This window comes from Polistes canadensis, unplaced genomic scaffold (assembly GCF_001313835.1).
Source record: "Polistes canadensis isolate GaletaPanama2010 unplaced genomic scaffold, ASM131383v1 scaffold_37, whole genome shotgun sequence".
NCBI lineage: Eukaryota > Metazoa > Arthropoda > Insecta > Hymenoptera > Vespidae > Polistes > Polistes canadensis.
Genome location: NW_014569584.1, coordinates 785,327 through 806,032, shown reverse-complemented (window position 1 = coordinate 806,032; position 20,706 = coordinate 785,327). Strand labels below are relative to the sequence as shown.

The following is a 20,706-nucleotide window of genomic DNA, read 5'->3' as shown; positions in this document are numbered from 1 at the left end:
TCGCTTCTACGTGTGATTGTTGTATAAAAAACCATTTATTGTTTTATTATTATTATTATTATTATTATTATTATTATTATTATTATTATTGTTATTATATACGATTATCATTAACGTTAACGACTACTAAGATTAAACTATGTATATCACTACCGCAAAGGAAAAAGAAGATCACGAAAGAGGTGAAGAGAAAATCACACTACTATTATAATTATAATTATTATTATTATATTATTAATACTAATCGAATTATAGTTATTTCAAAAAGAGGAAAGCAAAAATACGTACGAAATAATCAGAGCTACGATGACGATTTTTCGCTTTTTTATTGTTAATTGTTGTTAATTTTTGTTTTTTACCTTCTTTTTTCGTCCAACCAGACGACAGTACGGGCAGTTTCATAATTAAAAAAATAATCGTTACTAACGATGTTCTTTATTAAAAAACACTTCTATACACGAATACGTACATACACACACGCAAATACAAATGACACATTTATCAAATTATAAATCCTTAAACGCGAATGTATTAGACGAAAAAATCTATAAGCTTTTTAAAATATATCCCCGTTTTTTAGATATTATACTTAATTCGAAATGAAACTTCTTGATGCACAACACGCACGAAATTTTGATAATGCACCTACCACCATCCGCGTTTCTTTACTTTATTTACATTTCTTTTCATTCTTTATCATTTCTTTTGTTGTCATGATTTTTTGGTTTCCATTTTTTGTGTTAAAAAAAAAATTAAATAATTAAAATAGTTGAAAACCTGAAACAATGAGGTGTAAGTTAATAAACCAGGGATTCTAACGGTTTTGAAAGTAACTGTTTCTTACTGTTATATTATATCAGTTTATAAATAAAACAATTATGAGAGTAATGAAAAAGAACAATTCTTTAATTGTTATCGGCATAATAATTTTCGCTCATATCGATTTACACATTTCAATATTTTCGAATCGATATAATTAATGGTATTTTGTCTGTATCAATTACGGTTCGATTCGATACAGAACTGAAAAATAACAGTTGTAATACTAATATAAAATCGATACAATCAGAAAACTGAAACCCCGAAACCGATATCGATATGAACGAGGATTGTTGTTTTATATCCATCCGTAACAGTTGAAAAATTTCATTTCGATTCTCATAAATGTTTGAACTAATCGAAACCGAACGTCATCATTGTTTTGAACCGTTATAATCTAAACTAATCCGCTTCCCGGAAGGCCCGTGGAAATTTAGCAATGATTATTTATTATTTCGTAACTTCCACAAGACGACTACGCGACGAACGAGAATTTCAAATTAGAAATACATATGTAGGAGAAAAAAAAAAGCTACGCGAACCTTTTGTTCGAAACTTTAATCGTATTTAATAAATACTTAACGAACGAAGTATTTACCCGGAGAAAAAGTAAGAATAATTAGAGAGAGAGAGAGAGAGAGAGAGTGAGAAAGAAAGAAAGAAAGAAAGAAAGAGAGTGAAAGAGAGAAAGAAAGAAAATATATTTAGCTCTTTTTAGATTCGAAGATTTTTCGACACTTGTCAAGAACTTTTTCGGATCATCCTAAACATTTCGATGACTTTTTCAATAATTATCCTTAACCTTAGAAAGAGTATTTAAAAGACAAAAAAGAAAAAAAGAAGAAAAAAAAATGAAATAACCATAAAAAAATAAAAAGTAACTAAATAAAATAAAAATAATATAAAATATATTAAAAATAGGATGATTTTTCGTCAAAGTTACACACAGGGCTCTCGCAAATCGTACATTCCGTATATTCAAATCTTTTTTTCCTTTTAACTTTGTTTTCTTATCTTTTACTTATTTTATTTTTCTTCCCATTTGTTAATTTACTTTGGCCACATATGTATATAAATAAGTGAATATATACTATATAAATATTTTTCTTTTTCCTTTTCTTCCAATATGTATGATTATTCATCGTCGCTAAACGTTGACTCGTATTTGTATGTAAGTAAGTACTTCGATACATTTGTCCCTCGCAATGCCAACGCAATTGGCCGAATGCATATATAATTCATTTTCGCGTATCAATTATAAATTAAAGAAAAACGTGTGCGTGCGTGTGTGTGTGTGCTCGTGTGTGTGGGGAAGTGATACGAGTATAATAATCAATCGAGAAAATCAACGATATTTTTTATTCGTTATTTTTTTCTTTTCCAATCGTTTTTTAGTCTATTCTTTTGCAATTTTTCTTTTATCTTCGACATGAATTTTTTCGATTACACATGAACGAACGAATTAACAAAATTAATCAATTTATAACACCTTCTTATTGTACAACTTCTTAAAAAAAAAAAAACACGATCTTATCCACGTCTCGTTGAAATTCTATTTAAAATGGCCGCGCTTCCTCGATGTTTTATATCAATCGTTACGTTCCCTATGAATGCCTACGAATTATGTATGTGTATTTTAATATATATTTCGACTAAAAATAAAAAAGGAAGGATACGATTTGAAAGTTAAAATAGCGAAAAAAAAAACAAATTCATTTGTTTTGTATATCAATGTTTTTTCTCGTCACGCGCGATACGAAATTGCGATGAATATATGTGCGTATGTATGTGTATGCGTGTATGCGCATGATACTTGCATTAGATTTCAATAGCTATCAGCGAAAAAATACAAGAAATAAAAAATCATTACAATCGATGATATAAAATACGTTTTTGGTGTAAGTGTATTGCGTTTTAAATCGAATGTATGCAAGTGTTATTACACAATTAACATATATATACATATACATACGTATATTTGTAGTATATATATATATGAGAATGAAATTAATTACACGTAAAAAGAAAACGGCTTGGCGAGCGAAAAAATGAAGAAAGAAAATGTTGGTGCATTGTTCTCTCGCACCTAGAACCGTTTTATTGTTTAAACTTTTGATTATACTTCTTTTATGTGATTTTTTTCTTCCTTTTTTTTTACTAACATTAATTTCCATAGAGAAAAGAAACCTTTGTTTCCACGAGACGAGTCTATTTATATTACATATAATATTTGTGCAACTTGGTTCGCGTTTTATAAATAAAAGTTTCCATCTCTCTCTCTTTCTCTCTCTTTCTCTCTATGTGCATTTACGATTGGCTGGCCAATTAAATTAAATATTTGCTCGCTAAGGTAGTTTCTTGTGAAATTTGTGGTGGAAAAAAAAGAAAGGAATGAGAAAGAAAGAACAATTTCTGTTTTGCGATGACAAAAGAGAAAAAGGGATAAAAATTATGAAAGAAAAAAAAAAAGAAAAAAGAAATTAGTAAAATGAAAGAAAAAAAAAAGAAACGGAATAATGTATGTAGTATATATGTATTGCGTAGTAGATTTTCTGAAGACTCGATAAATCGAAACTCTTTTTCTCTATTTACATCATTTCGCTTGACAGAAAAATAATATGGCTCGTTAAATGATAGCCGAGCTGTGCTCCGATTCAACGTATTTTATAGATTTTAATAATCATTCAAATTTATTATCCCAATAGAATGATTAACTATTATTATTATTATTATTATTATTATTGTTGATGTTGTTGTTGTTATTATTATTACCATTATTATAACTAATTATTATTATTATATTATTATTACTATTATTATTATCATCGTCATTACATGGTTATTATTGTGAATCATTAGGTACGTGTGTCGTTGTTTATGTAAAATAATTAATAATTACGAATTACGACCACTTTTTTCGAAAGAGATACAAATAAAAAGGCGAGAATGTTAAAAAATCATGTGCTGCTGCGTATGTATGTATGCGCATGTGTGTGCGTGTGTTTAATTCAACGCGTACGAAGAACATGAAACAATATCATTAGAAATTTGGAAATATAGAAAAAAACAAAAAAAGAGCTGTTTCTTCGATCAAGATTCTAATACGTGAATAATGTAAAATGTATGAGAGAGAATGAGAAAGAAATAAAATGTATGCGGCGAGTGTACGTGTACGTATGTATGTAGTGTGTCTGTGTGTGAGAAAGAGAGAGAAAAAAAGGACAAAAATAACACGTTGGATGTAAAAGAAAAGAAAAAGAAATTGTCAGCTTCAGAAGGATCGAACGAACCGAGGAACCGTATGTGTATTTTAAAATAATAATCTCGAGGAAACGCGATTAACACTAAAAATTAATTATTCAATCTTCTCTCATCGGTATATTTAATATAATCTATTCATTATTAACACAGATATTATGAATTTACGGTAAACGGATAAGCGATTGATTACTTGAAAAAAAAAAGAAAAAAAAAACACTTTTGTCCCCAATGTTCAAAGAAATAAAGAGGAAAGAAATACATCTCCGTGAAATACTGCCGACATTTTTATTTAGGGCCCCGATTCCTCCTTGGCTGGTGGGCTTTATCGACAAAAAATATTATTCATTTATTAGTTAATCTGCTTACGATTCGAAGTTAATTCGAATTAATTAAAAAACCAGTGATGATCGAACGACCAGTGAAGCAAACAACGAGAAGGTAAATGATTCTTTTTCCACACCTTTTTTATTGCAAAAAAAAGAAAGAAAAGAAAAAACAAACCGTGTACACATTATATATATATTAAATAATAATCTTAAATAAATTTTTTCTTTCTTCGTTCCGTTGTGCACGCGTATACAAGATATCTTCCATCGCAAAAGAGGCATATTTTTTGTTTGTTATAAAATCAATTTAATGTATATTACGGAACATACATTGGATCCATAGTTAAGTATACAATGCTCGTTATTTTGAATACACTTGTAATACTACTTTGACACCTTTAAGTGGTGCTATCGTTAAAAGGTGGAAGCGCAACTGGATTGCTATATTAATTCATTTATTCTATTTCGTTTTTATGTTTGTGTTTTTTGGTTTGCAAAAGAAGCCAAGACCAATTTTAAGGCACGCCTGATTGTTTGTTTTGTCCTACTGGACAAACTAAATGAACAATCACGATTAACATTGCATTTCTTCTCTTATATTTTTTTAATTCTTATTCTTCAGAAAATTAGTTTCCAAAATTAGAATGGACTTGAAAAAAAGTATTTCAAAAAATAAAATAAAATTGATTATGTGTAACTTAGTTTATATTAAAATTATTTATATTACAAAATAAATGATAAAATGAATTTCATTCAATTTTTTACTCACAGTCTACTATTACAATTACCGGCACAAATGTACCCTACGCTTATATTATTTGTCAAGCATATATAAATAATTTGTGTCCTTTTTTTCTTTTTAAATTACATTCCAATAGAGCAGATCACATCGCACCTTTAATTATCGTAAATGCTATCATCTCTGCTTCGTTAAAACTAAAAGGCAAAGTGAAACACAATTACACGCTACTGATAACACTTGATAATAAAAACCAAACTAATTAAAAATAGAGAATCATTTGATACAATAAAATTTTATTTTATCTTTTACGAAGCATCCCTTAACATATTCGCTTTTCGTTCTGTTATTAAAATTATCTACAATATTTAATAAACAATGAATGTACTAAACAAATGTCTCTCACATTATAATTAAAAAAAAAAAGAAACAGATTATTTTTAAACATTAACAGCGAATATATTAAATGTCATAATCTGAGAATGAATTTTATTGCAGACACAAATTCTATTTCAAATAATTCTTAATTTGCGTTAATGAGTATTACAGATTATATACTAAGAATTGAAATTCACATAAATGTTATACTTAAAGTTTATACCAGCAAAGAAATGGACCTAAAAAATCTCTGTCGTCTCGTTTCCTTTATCTTTATTAATTTCGTTGGATTTTTCTTCGCAAACAGTTTTAAAAATATTCGACTGCCTAGACTAAAATTTACACAATTCTATTTATTTTCATTCGGAATTGGATATTCCAGAATTGGTATTCTAAAAGGCCGAAAAATATAAATGTTCTATATGTACATGGATACCATCGTTACCTTAGGCTTGAATTTATAATTTTTAACAGTTGTATGAGAGATCTTCGAAAACGTATTATCCACCTCGCAATTCGTCATTCTCGTCTCCGCTTCTCCTTCGGCTGCGGCCGCGACCTACAAAATAATCGCAATTCTATTGAAAGACATGAATTCTTCTAGCAATCGTCTTCATAATTCCATAATTCTCCATTGAAGAAAGAACTTTTTCAACAATTAATCCAAACAAAAATTCTTCAAATTAAATCAAACGTCTTTGAACACATCTATTCGTTTATTCATTTTTTAAAACAGGGATATAATTTCGTTCACTTTCTTTCTACACAATCAAAATCATATTAAGAAGTTTCAAAATGCACATTCCTTAGTTTATCATCATATCAAATACAATTTGTCTGTATTATAATCTTTATTTTTTGTAACTACAATTTTAGAAATGCTATATTACCAGCCAATTAGGTTCTACAAAACATAGATGTAATTGATCATTTTCGCCAATTAAAATATAAAGCAAATATATGTTTCCTTATATATATATATATATAATTTTATTTATGTATCTATAGAATATGCATTAAATTTACTCCTATAGAAGTATAAGGAAATAACAAAAATCTAAAATTTAAAAAAAACATCAATTCAAGAGTATAGGTTTAAAAATAATTGGAATGCATTAAAACGCGCTAATAAATGGGACCAAAAAAATGAATAAAACATATTGATGAATAATATTTGGTAACTTATGAAATACACAGTGGACCCTAATTAAAAAATCCTGCTCTATACCGTCATAAATTATTACTACCTCTGCGTATCTGATTCAAGCATGCCAACATTCTGATCATAAAAACGGCAGGTACTGTAATCGTATCTTTGGTTTCTTCCAACATAACAGCATTTCTCTTTTTCAACTAAAAATATGATAAGAATAAGATGAATGTATTAATAATATTTCAATATTTATATAAATCATTTAATATTATAATTAAAATTGTAACTCACATCTTCGGCAAACTTCTCGTCAAAAGTGGACTCTTCGTTGGTAGGTGCCCACAACTTAACATCATAATCAATTCCTGATGTAGCCAACATTGGTAGATAAGGATGTGGTTGGAGACAATTAACAACATGTTGATCGGCTTCGAGCAACATACATAATTTTGCAGTGTCTCTTTCCCATACGAATACATGTCCACAATCACTACCCGACATGACGAAGTCGTTTCCCCAGAAATTGGCTTCTTTGATCATGGTCCTAAAGAAACTAGAGTCAAACCAGGGAAGGACAACTGATCAGAAATTTTAATGGGCCTATGAGACATAGCCCAGTCCGCTCGGAGGCTTTTTCGGAAAATGATACGTCTATTATTTGGCTTCCGATCAATCTTAGGAAATAATCAATAGACAATGTAATTACACATGAATTGTAAGAGGGGACATGGTTATTGTTGTCCAAATTCGCTAATTGGATTTGGTTTCAATCAAGATTTTGTTTTTATAACAATTGTTAACAATTATTAAATTGTCTATAAGATCACCAAATTGATCTAATTATTTTATTTCTCATTAATCACTTTTGGAAATCTTTGACAAAGACGTGTTAATTTTACGATCACAAGATGATATACGTATAGATTGAACACTCTGCATTTCCTCTTCTTTCTTACATATTTCTTTACTATTATTTGAAATGATATTAATATTCAAATAAATTCTTTTCATTTCAATCTTATCCAATGAATATACTTGCTTGATATCATTTATACGTGCATGTCCCAAATTCTCATTAATATTTAACGCAATAAATAATTCATACCTGGCATTTCGATGGCCCGTATATTTTTGTTTAACGCAAAGCTCTGTTAAATATGTCTCATCGAATGATTCCTGGCCTTGTGACGTACGAGCATTTGCAATAGCTTCATCCATTTCAGCTTCAACTGGATGTACCAATCTAATGAAAACATTTTCATATATCGTAACGTATATCTCTCTTTCTAAATACTTATTATAATAATTATTCGATTTAATTTTTACTTACCTATGATGGGTTGGTACATCCTCGTCGTCGCTATCAATATAAGCACTGTCATCACTCTCTATAAAAAAAAAAGGAACGACAAATATTAAACTTTCTGAATTACTATGAAAACTAACATCACCCGTACTTACTTTCTTGAGTACTTCTATATAACATACGTTTTTTATAACTATTACTTGGGCCTGGATCAAGACGTTCAGTACTTTGACTTCCAGATGGTCCTAAAAAATAATAACAATTTAATTAATAAATCTAATATATATAAGAATAAGATAAATCTACAAAACATACCTGCGTGATAACTATCTCGAATAACTTCATTCGCTACACCTAACGATATAGTAGCCCTAGTCGAACTTTTATCAGAATATGTTAAACTAACAGCTGGTTCACTTCCATGTCTTTCTAAAAATCCATCTCTCATAGTCGTTAATCTATCTTGAAGATTTTCCATCATATTTTCTTCTCTCTTATCGTTATGACAACTTGTCTCTGCATTGCTACTTTCTCCTTCTGTATCACACTCTCCATCGCTGCTTCTAGTTTCTGCTGAATTATTCGAGGTATTATTATTCGATTCTAACAAATTAGTTTGAGTTTCTGTCGCTTGAATATCATCCAAATCATTGTTTATTGGTTCTTCTGTATTAAAGTTATTCGTTAAAACAGATGAACCTTGTATTGCCATGTCAGTTGAAACTTGATGATCATCGTTTCTTGCAGTTTCAGATTGATCAAGAGACAACATATGTTCTTGCGCTTGTACATCACTGTCTGTTTCTGTTTCTGCTTCTATTTGTTGTTGTTCACGATTAGCATCTACGTTGGGCACAGTGCTATTATCGTTACTACGTTGACTATTTTCTTGTTGATCTATAACACCTTCTAAACTATCTTCTCCACCACCACTTAAAGCAGCACGCGTCGCTGGATCATTCAACATTCTGCTAAGGACATCTGTCATCCTTTGCATCAATGAAGTATGTAAAGTTGGTCTTGCTTGAGCAATTTCTTCAAAAAAGATATAAGATACCAATAAGATTTTTTTAAAAAAAAGGATACATATTCATTGTTAATTAATAAAAATCATAAGATTATAATACCTGTTCCGCTACGTCGACCACCCTCTCGTTCGGGACGTGCATCCGGTCCTGTATCTGACCAATCTCCTCGTAATCTTAATCGACGTACAGGCTGAGGAGATCTCAATGGATGTTTCTTACCTTTGCCTTTTCCCATTTGTATATCTTTTCTTAAGTGTACGTTACTTTGATCCTGCAAGCACAGTAATAATGTCAAAGTTTTATATCTCACAATTGGAGTTCATTCAGTATGGATAAAACACTAATAAAATATATAAATACCTTCATACTAAATAAATATAAATGATCGCTACTATAGCTAACAAGAACATCTTGTCCATCTGGACTATAACTTAAGGATGTTATTCTGTAAGAATTCCCATCAAATTCTGGCACTGTAAAACTGCATAGTGGTCTTACGGATCCACTGCTATCTGTCCAGCCTACAATATGTGATACACATATTTAGTAATGTCGTTAGGTAACAATTTATATTTTAATATATTGAAATTACCTGTAGCCTGTGTTCCAAGCATTCTTCTGTCAAATGTTCTGACGGTACTATCCGAGCAACCAATTGCAATTTGATGAGGCATTACAGGATTAACGGATAAAGCAGTCACAGCTCTTTGGCAAGAAATTAATACATCCTGTAAAATAAATAACAAATTTGTTGCAAACCTTATTCATAATAATTTAGTTTTGTATATATTATTTTACCTCTCTGCATCTTGCCACATTACATTTTTCCTTTACTCTGAGATCAAACCATCTCACAGTTCCATCTTCCCCGCAACTTAAGAAACTATGAGGTTCACCTGGTATTGTGGCTACTTCATAGGTAGTACCGCTATGACATGCAAACTGATTATGAAACGTTTCTGTTCGTCTCATTAAATCTGTCAAAATAATATAACATCATTTTAATATCACTTGACATGAATTATTTAAATATGTTTTATTTTTCTATTATAATTGAAACCTGTATATAAAATAATGCCATCGCCGCTACATGAGACTATACGGTGGTCACCGTTATTTGGCAAAAATTTGGCACTGAATATATTAGCTCTGTGACTTGTTTTATGATGAGTTAAAACCTGCAAGAAATGTATACATTTTCAATTAGATATCGCATGATCATTCGTGTTGTACAATAAAATAAAGAAATAAATCTATACGTGCTAGTAAATTAACATCTTAGTAATAATATTAGTATTACAAGTTGTTAATTAGATAAACAATTCTAGATCTATGACAATGCATGACTAAAATAGCATTGATTAAAGTACATTGAGAAATTTCCATTCAGTTGGCAAGACTATTGCATTTTTAACTATACCAATGTTGGACCTTGACTTAATTAAATTAATTATTAAAAATATATATTTAAAAAAAAGAATAATATAAAAATGATTTTTTCGTATGATTTAATCAACAAAAAGCAAAAATTATTACAATACATATCACCTGAATAAAGTGATTAAATTTCGTATAAAAACATACGTATATAAATAAAATTGTTCAATTAATAGAACATATCTCGCTGAAGTATAATAAGTATAATTTTTTGTTTAAAGAAACTAGTGAATTGTATTATACATAAATATGACATTCTTACTATTTGAACATTTTCAAGGGTAAGGTTAAAAATAATCTTGGCACTGTTTGATTAACAAGGTCTAGAAATATATGGGAAATAAAATAAATTCTCTAAATTACAATTTATCATATTCTACTACTTCCTTAATTCGTTTATATATACCGGTTTCAAATAGATGCTTAGAAATAGTAATATATTGGTCAAATAAATTTGATCATATTTAGACAAATAAAATTAATAAAAATGAATAAACTGAAATATAAAATTATGCTATTACAGAGACATACATACCTGATAATTATAAACATCGGTAAGCACAAGGTGTTGGTCATCGCTACCAGATAATATTATATTACCAGTACTATTCCAGCATATAGAATTGACACAACCGTTATGAACTTTTAATCTTTTCACCAATGACATACGTTGTATAAGTTGTAAGCTAGCTGCAATACCAAGAACAATAATTAATACCCTAAAAAAATAAAATCATGAAAAAGTATTGATTTGTAAACTTGATCGAAGAAAAGAAAAGACATTTAATATAAAAAAGTTCAAGTACTTATCAGCATTTGCGCTTGAATTAAATTTTACTTTATCTTTGTCGCTAATAATATCTTTTAAGTAAAAATAAATTTGTTTAAATTTTCTTTTCAAGTATATTGAAGTAAATTACCTTTGCTGCTAGAGTACAACTTATGCCTGGAATAGTCATCATATGGTTGATTATAAATGTCATGAAAAATACTTGATCGTAATTTCCTCATCTTCGATTAGAGTCCACCCAATAATATAAAAAAAAAAACAAACAATGAAATACAAAGCAATATATTAATTTTTCCCTTAGTGTCGTTCACCACATTAACTATTAAAAGATATTATGCGTTGTAATTGAAACGTCTCTAATTGTGCTGAATCAGAAGGCGAATGACATGATCCAATGTAGAAAAGGTCCACGAGGTTTGTATCGATACGACATGGTACTTATACTATAAATAAATTCTCAAGCTTTGAAATTTCCCAGAGTCAAACGTAGTATATACAATATACACGATTAACTAGAACTAACTGTGATAACACGTTCATAGAATACACATGTAATCACTATTAAAACTAATATAATTTAATCAATGTTTGACCATCAGAAGGTCGCTCAAGATTTGTGTGCTCTTAAATACATTTAATATTTTTCCACGGAAACATCCAAAGAAAAATGATTAAATATTGTACAGGTGACTTTAAGATAGCGCCAATTTTGAATCTCGTTAACAATATTTCCAATTCCGTATAATTATATCAATTAAGATATATTCGATCGATCGTTGTAATAAAAAATGAGATCATTTTAAATAATTATTTATACGTTTCTTATATTTTTCTTGTTTTACGCTTTTATACGTTTATTTAGCTAAATATTATTTATATATCAATGTTAACAATAATCGCGTAATAAAGTTTTTCTTGATTTTGTATTTTCTGAGTTTTTTTTCTATGAAGAGTATAATATCATTTATCTTTGATAAACGATTTTATATATATATATATAGTTTTTGTTTACTATTACTTTATTTAACAATTTCAAATAGAGACACTGAACTTAGATTTTATTATTTCGTGGAAGCTTAGCAGCGCCACGTATCACGTGGCAACCATTGAAAATTCTTTTATTGCTCACTGAATATATATCATCGAAAATTCACAATAAAATTTAAGACAAATTTAACGAATAATCAAAAATTGTTGAAATTTATTCAAAATGACAGACGAATCTAACGGAGAATCTACGTTCGAGTTTGTAGAAAAAAAATCGGACGAAATTTCAGTACCTGGAGAGATTGTTAAAACTGGTTTGTATCTATAAAAAATATCAATATATATCCAAAGTGAAAACTGTCAAAATGACAAGACCAGGTATTTTTCACGTCAAACGATTAAATACATTAAAATTATTATATTTCAAATGCAGTCATTGGAGCAATTTTTAATTTGATAATATTTATCACTTTGAACAATTCTTTCTTAACCATAAAACTTTTTTAAAGTATCATGGTTTGTTTATGGATTCTATTAACAAAAATGTCTACAGCAAAATAAAAATGGTTGACATGTAACAAATTAGAATCTTTCTATAAAAAAAGAACGTTTTTAAATTAAAAAAGAATCTTCCAACCAATTATAAAATGTTGATTTTATTTTCTAGATTCATTTTGCAGTTTATCATCATCAACATCTCTTTTAACACCCTTGGGTGTTTCTACGTCAACAGGAAATTTATTTTCAAACTTAGCACCGCCAGCAGCATTGCCTAGTTTTGTTTCACATCCTGTTGCGGTTTCTTTAGATAAAAATCTTCAAAATACAAATGTATCTGTATTAAAGCAAAATGAATTGGTCAAGAAACCACTTGTATCTCATACTTCTATGGAAAGTAAACAAGAATATCCAATTACTTCACCATCAGAAGTATCAACAAATCCACCTACTGAAGTGGTAGAAACGCAATTGCAAGATTCAGGAATGGTTGGTAGTGGTTTGCTCTCTTGGGTAAAAGAGACTGTAGTAATTAGCAATGTTTTAAGCAAAGTCGCTGAGAAGGCAAAAAATAGTGTCAATACCATGATCACAACATTAGATCCACAGATGCGTGAGTTCATTTGTAAGTATATTGCATGAAAGCATTTCAATCGACATTAATTATAACGCATTAAGACATTTTTGGCATAATCTTATGTGTTTACTGCATTATCTCAAAACATTATTTCCATTTATTGTTATTTGCTTACGAAAAATTAGCTTCTACTGTGAAAATGCATAATGTTATCGAAATAAAATTTAGTACGCTGTTATGTGATATGTGTTAGTTAATATATAGATATATATGCATTCTTTGCTATAAATGTTTGTTTTAGATTCAGGCGGTGATATAGAAGTCGTAGTTGCTTCAGATAAGGATGCAAAAATAAGTCCTGTACGCCAAGCATTTCAAGCAGTGTTTGGTAAAGCAACAGTTACGTAAGTATACCATTTTTAAGTATGAAATGATAATATTATTATTATTATTAATTATATATTTAAAAAACAAATTATTTTATTTTAGTGGTGTACCTGTGGATTGTACTGCCATAGCTGCTCAACCAGTTGGTTTTGCTGCTGGTGTGAAAGGTGCCGAGGAGAGAATCAATTCAGCACGCAACAATTCATTTTTGCCAAAAGATATACCTATTATTGCGATAGAAAATTTTTTACTTGAAATAGGGGAAGACAAATGGTACGATTTAGGAGTGATTCTTCTTAATGATCCTAAAAACAATGTAAATCTTCAAACGTTTACTCAAATGACTCCAGTACCTAGTCAAATAGTTTTGCTAGCACAACAAGATACACCAGAAGATTATCCTCTCAAATGGTCTGGATTATCAGTCACAATTGGCAGTTTAATGGCGAACAATTTACAAGTATACAAAGAAGTACATTATTAGATATATTTGAAAATGTTTAGACTAGACAACTTTTTACTAACTTTGCAGGTTTCTCACAACGAATGGCATCATGCATTAACTGGAGTTTCAAGAAGAGATTTGATATTTTTAGCAGTTCAATCTCTAGCTGGAATTTATAAAACTACGATAAATCCAGTGTAATATTTGATGAATCAATACCATCGAAAAATAATGTGTTTTGTAAATATAATTATATTAATACAAAAGATAACAAATAAGGTTTAGATTGCTAAATAAAAAGAAAAATATCGGACGTAAGTTCGACGAAGATAAAATATCTATGTACAATGAAAGAACAGTGATCTGTGTAAAAATTAATATCAGTATATATAATTATTTAATATTTTAAGAAAATTTAAAAAATAAATAAATCAACTAATAAGATATTAATCTTATCTTTAGTTTATATTCATACGAAGATACCTAAAAATGTATCACCTAAAATATTATTATTGTTCAGGAATAAAACTTCAAACCTCATAGGACATTATGAGATGGATTTAAAGTTATGTTAGAAAATTAGTATTTTTCTTTTTTATAATTTTTTGTTTAATCTTTTTATATTGTTCATGTTCGGAAAGATTACAGTATTGTTGCGATTTCATGATCATTGGTAAACGAAATTGGCGATTCAGATAATTTTAATAACAAAAAATAACATTATTAATCTCAATAAAAAAACGTTGTATAGCAAACCTAATTTGTTTTGACACAAAAGAAAGTTCTGACGGGGGGCCCTTTTGTGTTAAAATAAATTATAGCTTTCGCAGATCGTTTTTTTATTGTGCATGCGGTGTGGAAATTTCCGGTTACAATTTGTCGAGGTATTGACTTAGATCCGGTAATCCTTCCTTCAAACCCTTTCTCTTACGCGTGTCCTGTTGAAAAGAAATAAACATTTTGTATATTAAAAAATTTATAAAAAGAGAACAGAAATGAATGTATGATCTCCTATTCAGACAAACTAGGAAAAATGATCTCTAGAAAGTCCAAACTGAGAACAATTGCTTTTCCACGGAATTAAAAATGATAATGCATATATATATTTCATTATCATCAGTTATGTTCGTGGACATGTTTCAAAAGAAGCTTATCTATAATATTAGATTTATTTACCTGCACAACTTGGTATGGTCGAGAGGTTGGCTCCATTGGATCACCAGGCAAAATTTGCCAGTGATCAAATACACACTGGGGGAAGGCTTGACCACCGGTATTGGAACGTAAGTCAGCAGTAAAGCCAAAGGATTCATTTACAGGAAGATAGGCTTTGACTACGAACATTGGAGTACCGGCCACTTGCTGTTCTTCGAATACGTGACCTCTTCTGCGATTCAGTACTCCATAAATACCACCAATAGCTATTTCAGGACACTGGAAATATAAATCAATATTATCATTCATTCAATAATTGATTTGTAAATAAATTATTTGTCTCAAATGCATACTTGAATTTCGCATAAATAAACAGGCTCCATGAGTCGTGGCGAGGCAGTGAGTAGACAGGCGTAAAGGCAACGTCTTGTGGTAGGAATGATTTGTCCACCACCTCTGTGAATAGCGTCAGCGTGTAACGTTACATCGTGAATATTGAAACGAACACCTCGCAAATTTTCTTCAGAAAGAACACCCTATAATGAAATAATATTTTAATATCCTATGAATATAAATTTAATATACGTATTAGTAATCATGTAACAGTGGATTAAATTCATAATAATAACATTTTATATTTTTATATAATATTAAAGCAAAGCGCACCTCTTTAGTTGCCCATTGGAATCCAGCAACGACCGAGTCCTTAATTTCATTAAGATATTGCACTCCCTTGGTGCAATCGACGAGAATATTGGGACCAGTTCCATCAGGTCCAAAGCACCAAATTTTTCTTGCTTCGGTTACGTCATAATCATATTTTTCATTCAAATATCGCGCACGTACTTTAAAATCGTCTCTAGGATTTACTTCACCCTGTAAATAATTTTACGTTTAATTTGAATATATAAATATATTAAACACACAAAAAAAGATCTCATTTAATGACGACATACATTGTCAATATCTTCGGCAAGACCATCAGGCATTGGACAAGCCATCATGAAAAGACGGTTATGTTTATTCGGTGATTTCGACAAACACATCTGATTAGATTGTTCCGCAATAGTTTCTCTGTATGATACAACAGGATCAGACTTTTTAATTGGTATACAGGCGTGATCTTCTTCAAGATCTTTCAAACAGATTTCAAGGTGAAGTTCACCAGCACCAGCAATAATGTGCTCTCCAGATTCTTCGATGATACATTGCACCATAGGATCCGACTTAGCAAGACGTTTCAAACCTATTTGAATAGTAATGATTCGAGTCAGTGATACGAAAAATATTATTTTTTTAAATATATATATATATAAAATATATATACAAATCAGAATTATTGATAGAATCATGGTTTTTTTTTCATAACCCAATGCTCTTTTAGTATCATCATTAATACTATCATATTAGCATTTGAATACAATAATAAATAAAAATAAATACCTTCAACCAATTTTGGCAAATCTGCAGGATTCTTGGGTTCAACTGCTACACGTACAACAGGAGAAACCGAGAATTTCATAACTTTCATATTATGTGCATCCTTAAACGTAGTAATGGTACCAGTTTTGACCAAGAATTGATCAACCCCGACAAGTCCACAAATGTTACCTGTAAACGAAAAATCAAGAAAAATTTGTTAGATTATTGAAATCAAATTCGTAGGGTATTGCTCTATTTAAACATTTAACGTCAGATGGCCGTTCTATATATTAAATCATTATTTATCATAACAGGTCTGTAAAGAAAATCATCATAAGTATGAACAAAAAATATTAAGAAACAATAGTTCTTATGGATACATTAAATATTTAAATATACCATATACTAACCAGAAGGTACATCTTCAATGGCTTCAACGTAACGACCCATCATCAAGATAGTACGTTGAATAGCTTTCTCATACAAATCCTCTTTCTTTCCGGGTTGGAAATTCGGTCCCATAATACGGGCCTTCATACCAGTACACACTTTACCAGAAAATACACGTCCAAAGGCATAAAAACGTCCTTTATCAGATGTTGGTACCATTTTAGATACGTACATCATGAGAGGTCCATTCGGATCACAATTCTATAAAAGAAATAAAATATTAATAATCCTTTGAAATGAAATCCGAAATGATTTATTTATGTAATTATAATTAATCAGTTGTTATAAATAATCTGTCATTAAATTTCCGAACAGGTCTATGAATATTAATCATCATTTGAAATTCCTTACTAAACTTTTAAACATAAATAATGTAATAGATTGAAACAATAAGTATGTCATAAGCAATCACCTTAATACCAATGGCAGCTTCATCATCGTGTGGTCCTTCATATAACATTTCCATACGATACTTTTGTGCAGTTACTGGAGAAGGTAAGTGAATTGCAATCATCTGAAGTAAAGCTTCTCCAGCTGGTAACCATAATCTCATAACAACCTGTTTAAACAAAAATATAGCTTATAATTTCATATACGAAATATGAAGTGTAATAATAATTAAAAAATTAACTTTCTTTTCAGTTTAAGTTCAAATTATCCCTCATTGTATTAATCGGAAGAGGTGTCAGAAAAAAAATTATAGAACAATCATCATGGAAAGATTGCTTATTGTAATTTATAATATATTATGTTAGAATTATAGATAGCAAATGATTTACCTTAAGAAGTGCTTTACCATCCTTGTCTTTGTCTTCTGGTTTTAAGGTAATACCTAATTTCTCTAAAAGTGTATTAGCTTCGTCTTTCTTGAAATTCATAATGCAATCGAATACCTAAAACAATATTACAATATTAGATATACAGTTGTAATGATAAACCAAAGATAATCTATAGATTGAATGAAGCGAGGGGGAAAAACTACCTTATAAATTGGATCTAGCACATACATACAGAACGACCGTTTATTATCTGGTTCCTTTTGCTTACTCCATTTCTTGGTTTTTGGATTAAAGAAAGATTCACCCCATAATTTATTCATAAGTCTAACAACATCTATTTTGAACTTTTCTGCGTACATTTCGGAAAATTGTTTTAAAGTAAATGCCCAACCATGAAGACCCGAACCAAAACCTACAGATCCTTTGCTTGGATCTACCTGTTAGAGAATTTAAAAAATAAATTAGTGCCGTGTTAATATTTAAAATAAATCACGAAAAGAAGATACTTACTCTGACTTCACCCATGGGTCCATCGTCATCAGAGTACGTTGCGATAATGACGTTAACGTTTTCAACAATACGTTGGAATGTTTGATATAAATCTTCACTATCAAGTTGTAATTCTAATAGAGCTCGGTCCATTTTGTTCATGAATAAAACAGGCTTAATACGTTCAGCAATTGCTTGGCGAAGTACAGTTTCTGTTTGTACACATACGCCTACGTGGTAAAAAAAACTCGTTATATTGTTATGCTTTTAGGTATTTTAAGTGTATCATTTAAATTGATTAAAAATTGTAAATTGATGGATTTGTTGAAATTGTATCTTAGCATATTAGTATCGAACATAAAGATAGAGGTTCACTAATAGATTATCAACACAATTTTCTTTATTCTTCTTCCATTAAATAGCACTGTCAACATTGTCAAGGTACATTAATCAATTTTAACAAATCGATTAACGTACTACAAAGTGACCCTTGTTGTGCTGGAAGGAAAAATACATTAAAATAAAAAATAACATACCAGACACACAATCAACAACAACAAGTGCTCCATCCGTAACACGAAGAGCAGCTGTAACTTCACTGGAGAAGTCAACATGGCCAGGTGAGTCGATAAGATTAATCAAGAAACCCTTCTCTTCTTTATCACGTTGATCGGGATTCGTTATAAAAACTAAATCCTTCTGTTCAAGTTCAAAGAACATGGATATAGCTCTATAAAAAAAAAAATTATTAATTTTATTATTGTATAATTTTTAATTGTTGGTAGGTTCTTATTTCGAAATACACTTACGTTGATTTAATAGTAATACAACGTTCCTGCTCATCTTTGCGCGTATCTGTAAATCGAGTCTCACCAGCTTTAGCTCCGGCGATAATACCAGCCTTTGATACAAGGGAGTCGGTCAGAGTTGATTTGCCATGATCTACATGAGCAATGACGGACATATTCCTAATGTTCTTCTTTTTGTCCATCATGGTACGGATCTCGTCTACCGTAAAGTTCACCTAAGACAAAGAGAATCTGATGTTAAATTTCGAACTCATACAATAGGAAATTATTCACGTAATATTACACTGCTGCTATAGTTTGAATATTCTAAAACATAAGATTACTTTATACTATCAAACTTGATAAGATAGAAAGTAACGAAATTATCAAAATATAAATATATATATGTATGTACACATAGCGAACAACAAAAAGCTACATAAATATCAGAAAAATAAATCAACATTAAAATATACCTTAGGTGTACTATATTCTGACTAAATAGAAATCTACAAAACTTATCCCAAACATACTATAAGAAAAAAAAAATGTCTTCAATAATCTATACACTGACCATATTGAAAGCAAAGTCTCGTAATTCTTGATAAGGATATATAACACAGATATACTTATGATTCAGATCAAAAGTAAATTATCCGTTCCAATGTGGAAAGCTTGGCGTCTATTAACTTAGCGTCTATTCATTATATGCTGTGTATTTTCTTATCGATGAAGTCCCCGAACTTAATATAATAACGATTCCAAATTTGAAATATTCATATTAGACGCCTAGAGTGTATTCTCGTGTGCGCTCTTAATTTCGGGGATATATTCTTTAATTGTACATCCAATTCGGAAGGCGTCGCTAAGAGCTTATCTTTAAAGTAGACGATGTTTCCTTCTGCGCACGTTGACTCCCATAGAGGGGAGCCAAAGAGCGTTCCATGACACGTTGCTTTTACGACACACGGAACATATTTCGACGTTGAATATCGTCGAATCTCAGCCTTTTCAATGTGAAATTGATCAGGAACATAACGGCACATTATTTATCAGAACTTAGGACAATCTTTGCCCAGGCAGATCCTTCGCAAGGACACAAAATTTTCTTCACGAAGGAAGTTGCGCAATCCGAAGCAATATCCGCCAGTTTCTTTCAATTAATCTGAACCCAATTGAGAACGCGTTTTCAAAAATATTTACACCTCTGCACTTGGCGAGCCACAAGGATTTATTTACACGCGATACTTTAAAACGATAGTACGTACCATTTTGGATGATTTCCGATAGCCGTAGTCCTGATCTGAAATATACGTGTTCCAACTATGGCGGACTCCCTCGGAAAGAACAGGAGTTCTGCGAAAGGGCAGAACGTTTAATGTACTGCGGAGGGAGTCTTCACATTTCAAGTCGTCGTCTCGACCAATCAAAATCTTTTAAACCCCGCCACGTTGACTTCAGCTGCGTGCGCATCGAAGATGCAATTGCATAT

The 20,706-nt window shown here is 30.2% G+C and overlaps 3 protein-coding genes across 6 annotated transcripts; 1 reads left to right on the top strand and 2 right to left on the bottom strand.

Annotated features, from left to right (window-relative positions):
* Positions 1-3,881: 3,881 nt before the first annotated feature.
* Positions 3,882-11,875, bottom strand: LOC106784554 (DDB1- and CUL4-associated factor 6-like). 3 transcript variants are annotated; one of them, XM_014744241.1, is made up of 15 exons: positions 11,368-11,875; positions 10,983-11,137; positions 10,071-10,188; positions 9,809-9,987; positions 9,603-9,738; positions 9,371-9,531; positions 9,110-9,281; positions 8,682-9,017; positions 8,298-8,552; positions 8,138-8,227; positions 8,007-8,064; positions 7,782-7,919; positions 6,968-7,220; positions 6,771-6,876; positions 3,882-6,082 (listed from the first exon to the last, which is right to left on the bottom strand). In XM_014744241.1, the coding sequence occupies exons 1-15, from the start codon at positions 11,456-11,458 to the stop codon at positions 6,024-6,026; spliced, it is 2,307 nt and encodes a 768-aa protein (XP_014599727.1). In that variant the 5' UTR covers positions 11,459-11,875; the 3' UTR covers positions 3,882-6,023. The 3 variants fall into 3 exon arrangements, with proteins under 3 accessions (XP_014599727.1, XP_014599725.1, XP_014599726.1); XM_014744239.1 differs by having other exon boundaries at positions 8,298-9,017; XM_014744240.1 differs by having other exon boundaries at positions 8,165-8,227; positions 8,298-9,017; positions 11,368-11,458.
* Positions 11,876-12,292: 417 nt separating this feature from the next.
* LOC106784553 (protein PRRC1-like) lies at positions 12,293-14,809 on the top strand. Of its 2 annotated transcripts, none has more exons than XM_014744238.1 (5): positions 12,293-12,538; positions 12,892-13,335; positions 13,601-13,703; positions 13,789-14,146; positions 14,219-14,809. In XM_014744238.1, exons 1-5 carry the CDS (start codon positions 12,448-12,450, stop codon positions 14,330-14,332), a joined length of 1,110 nt encoding a protein of 369 aa, XP_014599724.1. In that variant the 5' UTR covers positions 12,293-12,447; the 3' UTR covers positions 14,333-14,809. The 2 variants fall into 2 exon arrangements, with proteins under 2 accessions (XP_014599724.1, XP_014599723.1); XM_014744237.1 differs by having other exon boundaries at positions 12,892-13,347; positions 14,219-14,577.
* Positions 14,717-20,592, bottom strand: LOC106784550 (translation elongation factor 2). The gene is made up of 14 exons (XM_014744234.1): positions 20,483-20,592; positions 19,236-19,450; positions 18,963-19,156; positions 18,448-18,656; positions 18,141-18,374; positions 17,938-18,051; positions 17,571-17,717; positions 17,119-17,359; positions 16,730-16,897; positions 16,243-16,532; positions 15,953-16,162; positions 15,640-15,822; positions 15,308-15,565; positions 14,717-15,069 (listed from the first exon to the last, which is right to left on the bottom strand). Exons 1-14 carry the CDS (start codon positions 20,483-20,485, stop codon positions 15,001-15,003), a joined length of 2,535 nt encoding a protein of 844 aa, XP_014599720.1. The 5' UTR covers positions 20,486-20,592; the 3' UTR covers positions 14,717-15,000.
* Positions 20,593-20,706: the final 114 nt, after the last annotated feature.

Coding starts and splice junctions, on each gene's coding strand:
- LOC106784550 (XM_014744234.1), bottom strand. Junction 16,898..17,118: donor CATTGAAGATGTACCTTCTG/GTTAGTATATGG, acceptor TTTCGTTTACAG/GTAACATTTGTGGACTTGTC. Junction 15,566..15,639: donor TTTATTTATGCGAAATTCAA/GTATGCATTTGA, acceptor TTATATTTCCAG/TGTCCTGAAATAGCTATTGG.
- LOC106784553 (XM_014744237.1), top strand. CDS start 12,448: ATGACAGACGAATCTAACGGAGAATCTACGTTCGAGTTTGTAGAAAAA. Junction 13,348..13,600: donor ACAGATGCGTGAGTTCATTT/GTAAGTATATTG, acceptor TGTTTGTTTTAG/ATTCAGGCGGTGATATAGAA. Junction 14,147..14,218: donor TAATGGCGAACAATTTACAA/GTATACAAAGAA, acceptor CTAACTTTGCAG/GTTTCTCACAACGAATGGCA.
- LOC106784554 (XM_014744239.1), bottom strand. CDS start 11,458: ATGAGGAAATTACGATCAAGTATTTTTCATGACATTTATAATCAACCA. Junction 9,532..9,602: donor GCTTGGAACACAGGCTACAG/GTAATTTCAATA, acceptor CACATATTGTAG/GCTGGACAGATAGCAGTGGA. Junction 8,065..8,137: donor ATATAGAAGTACTCAAGAAA/GTAAGTACGGGT, acceptor TTTTTTTTATAG/AGAGTGATGACAGTGCTTAT.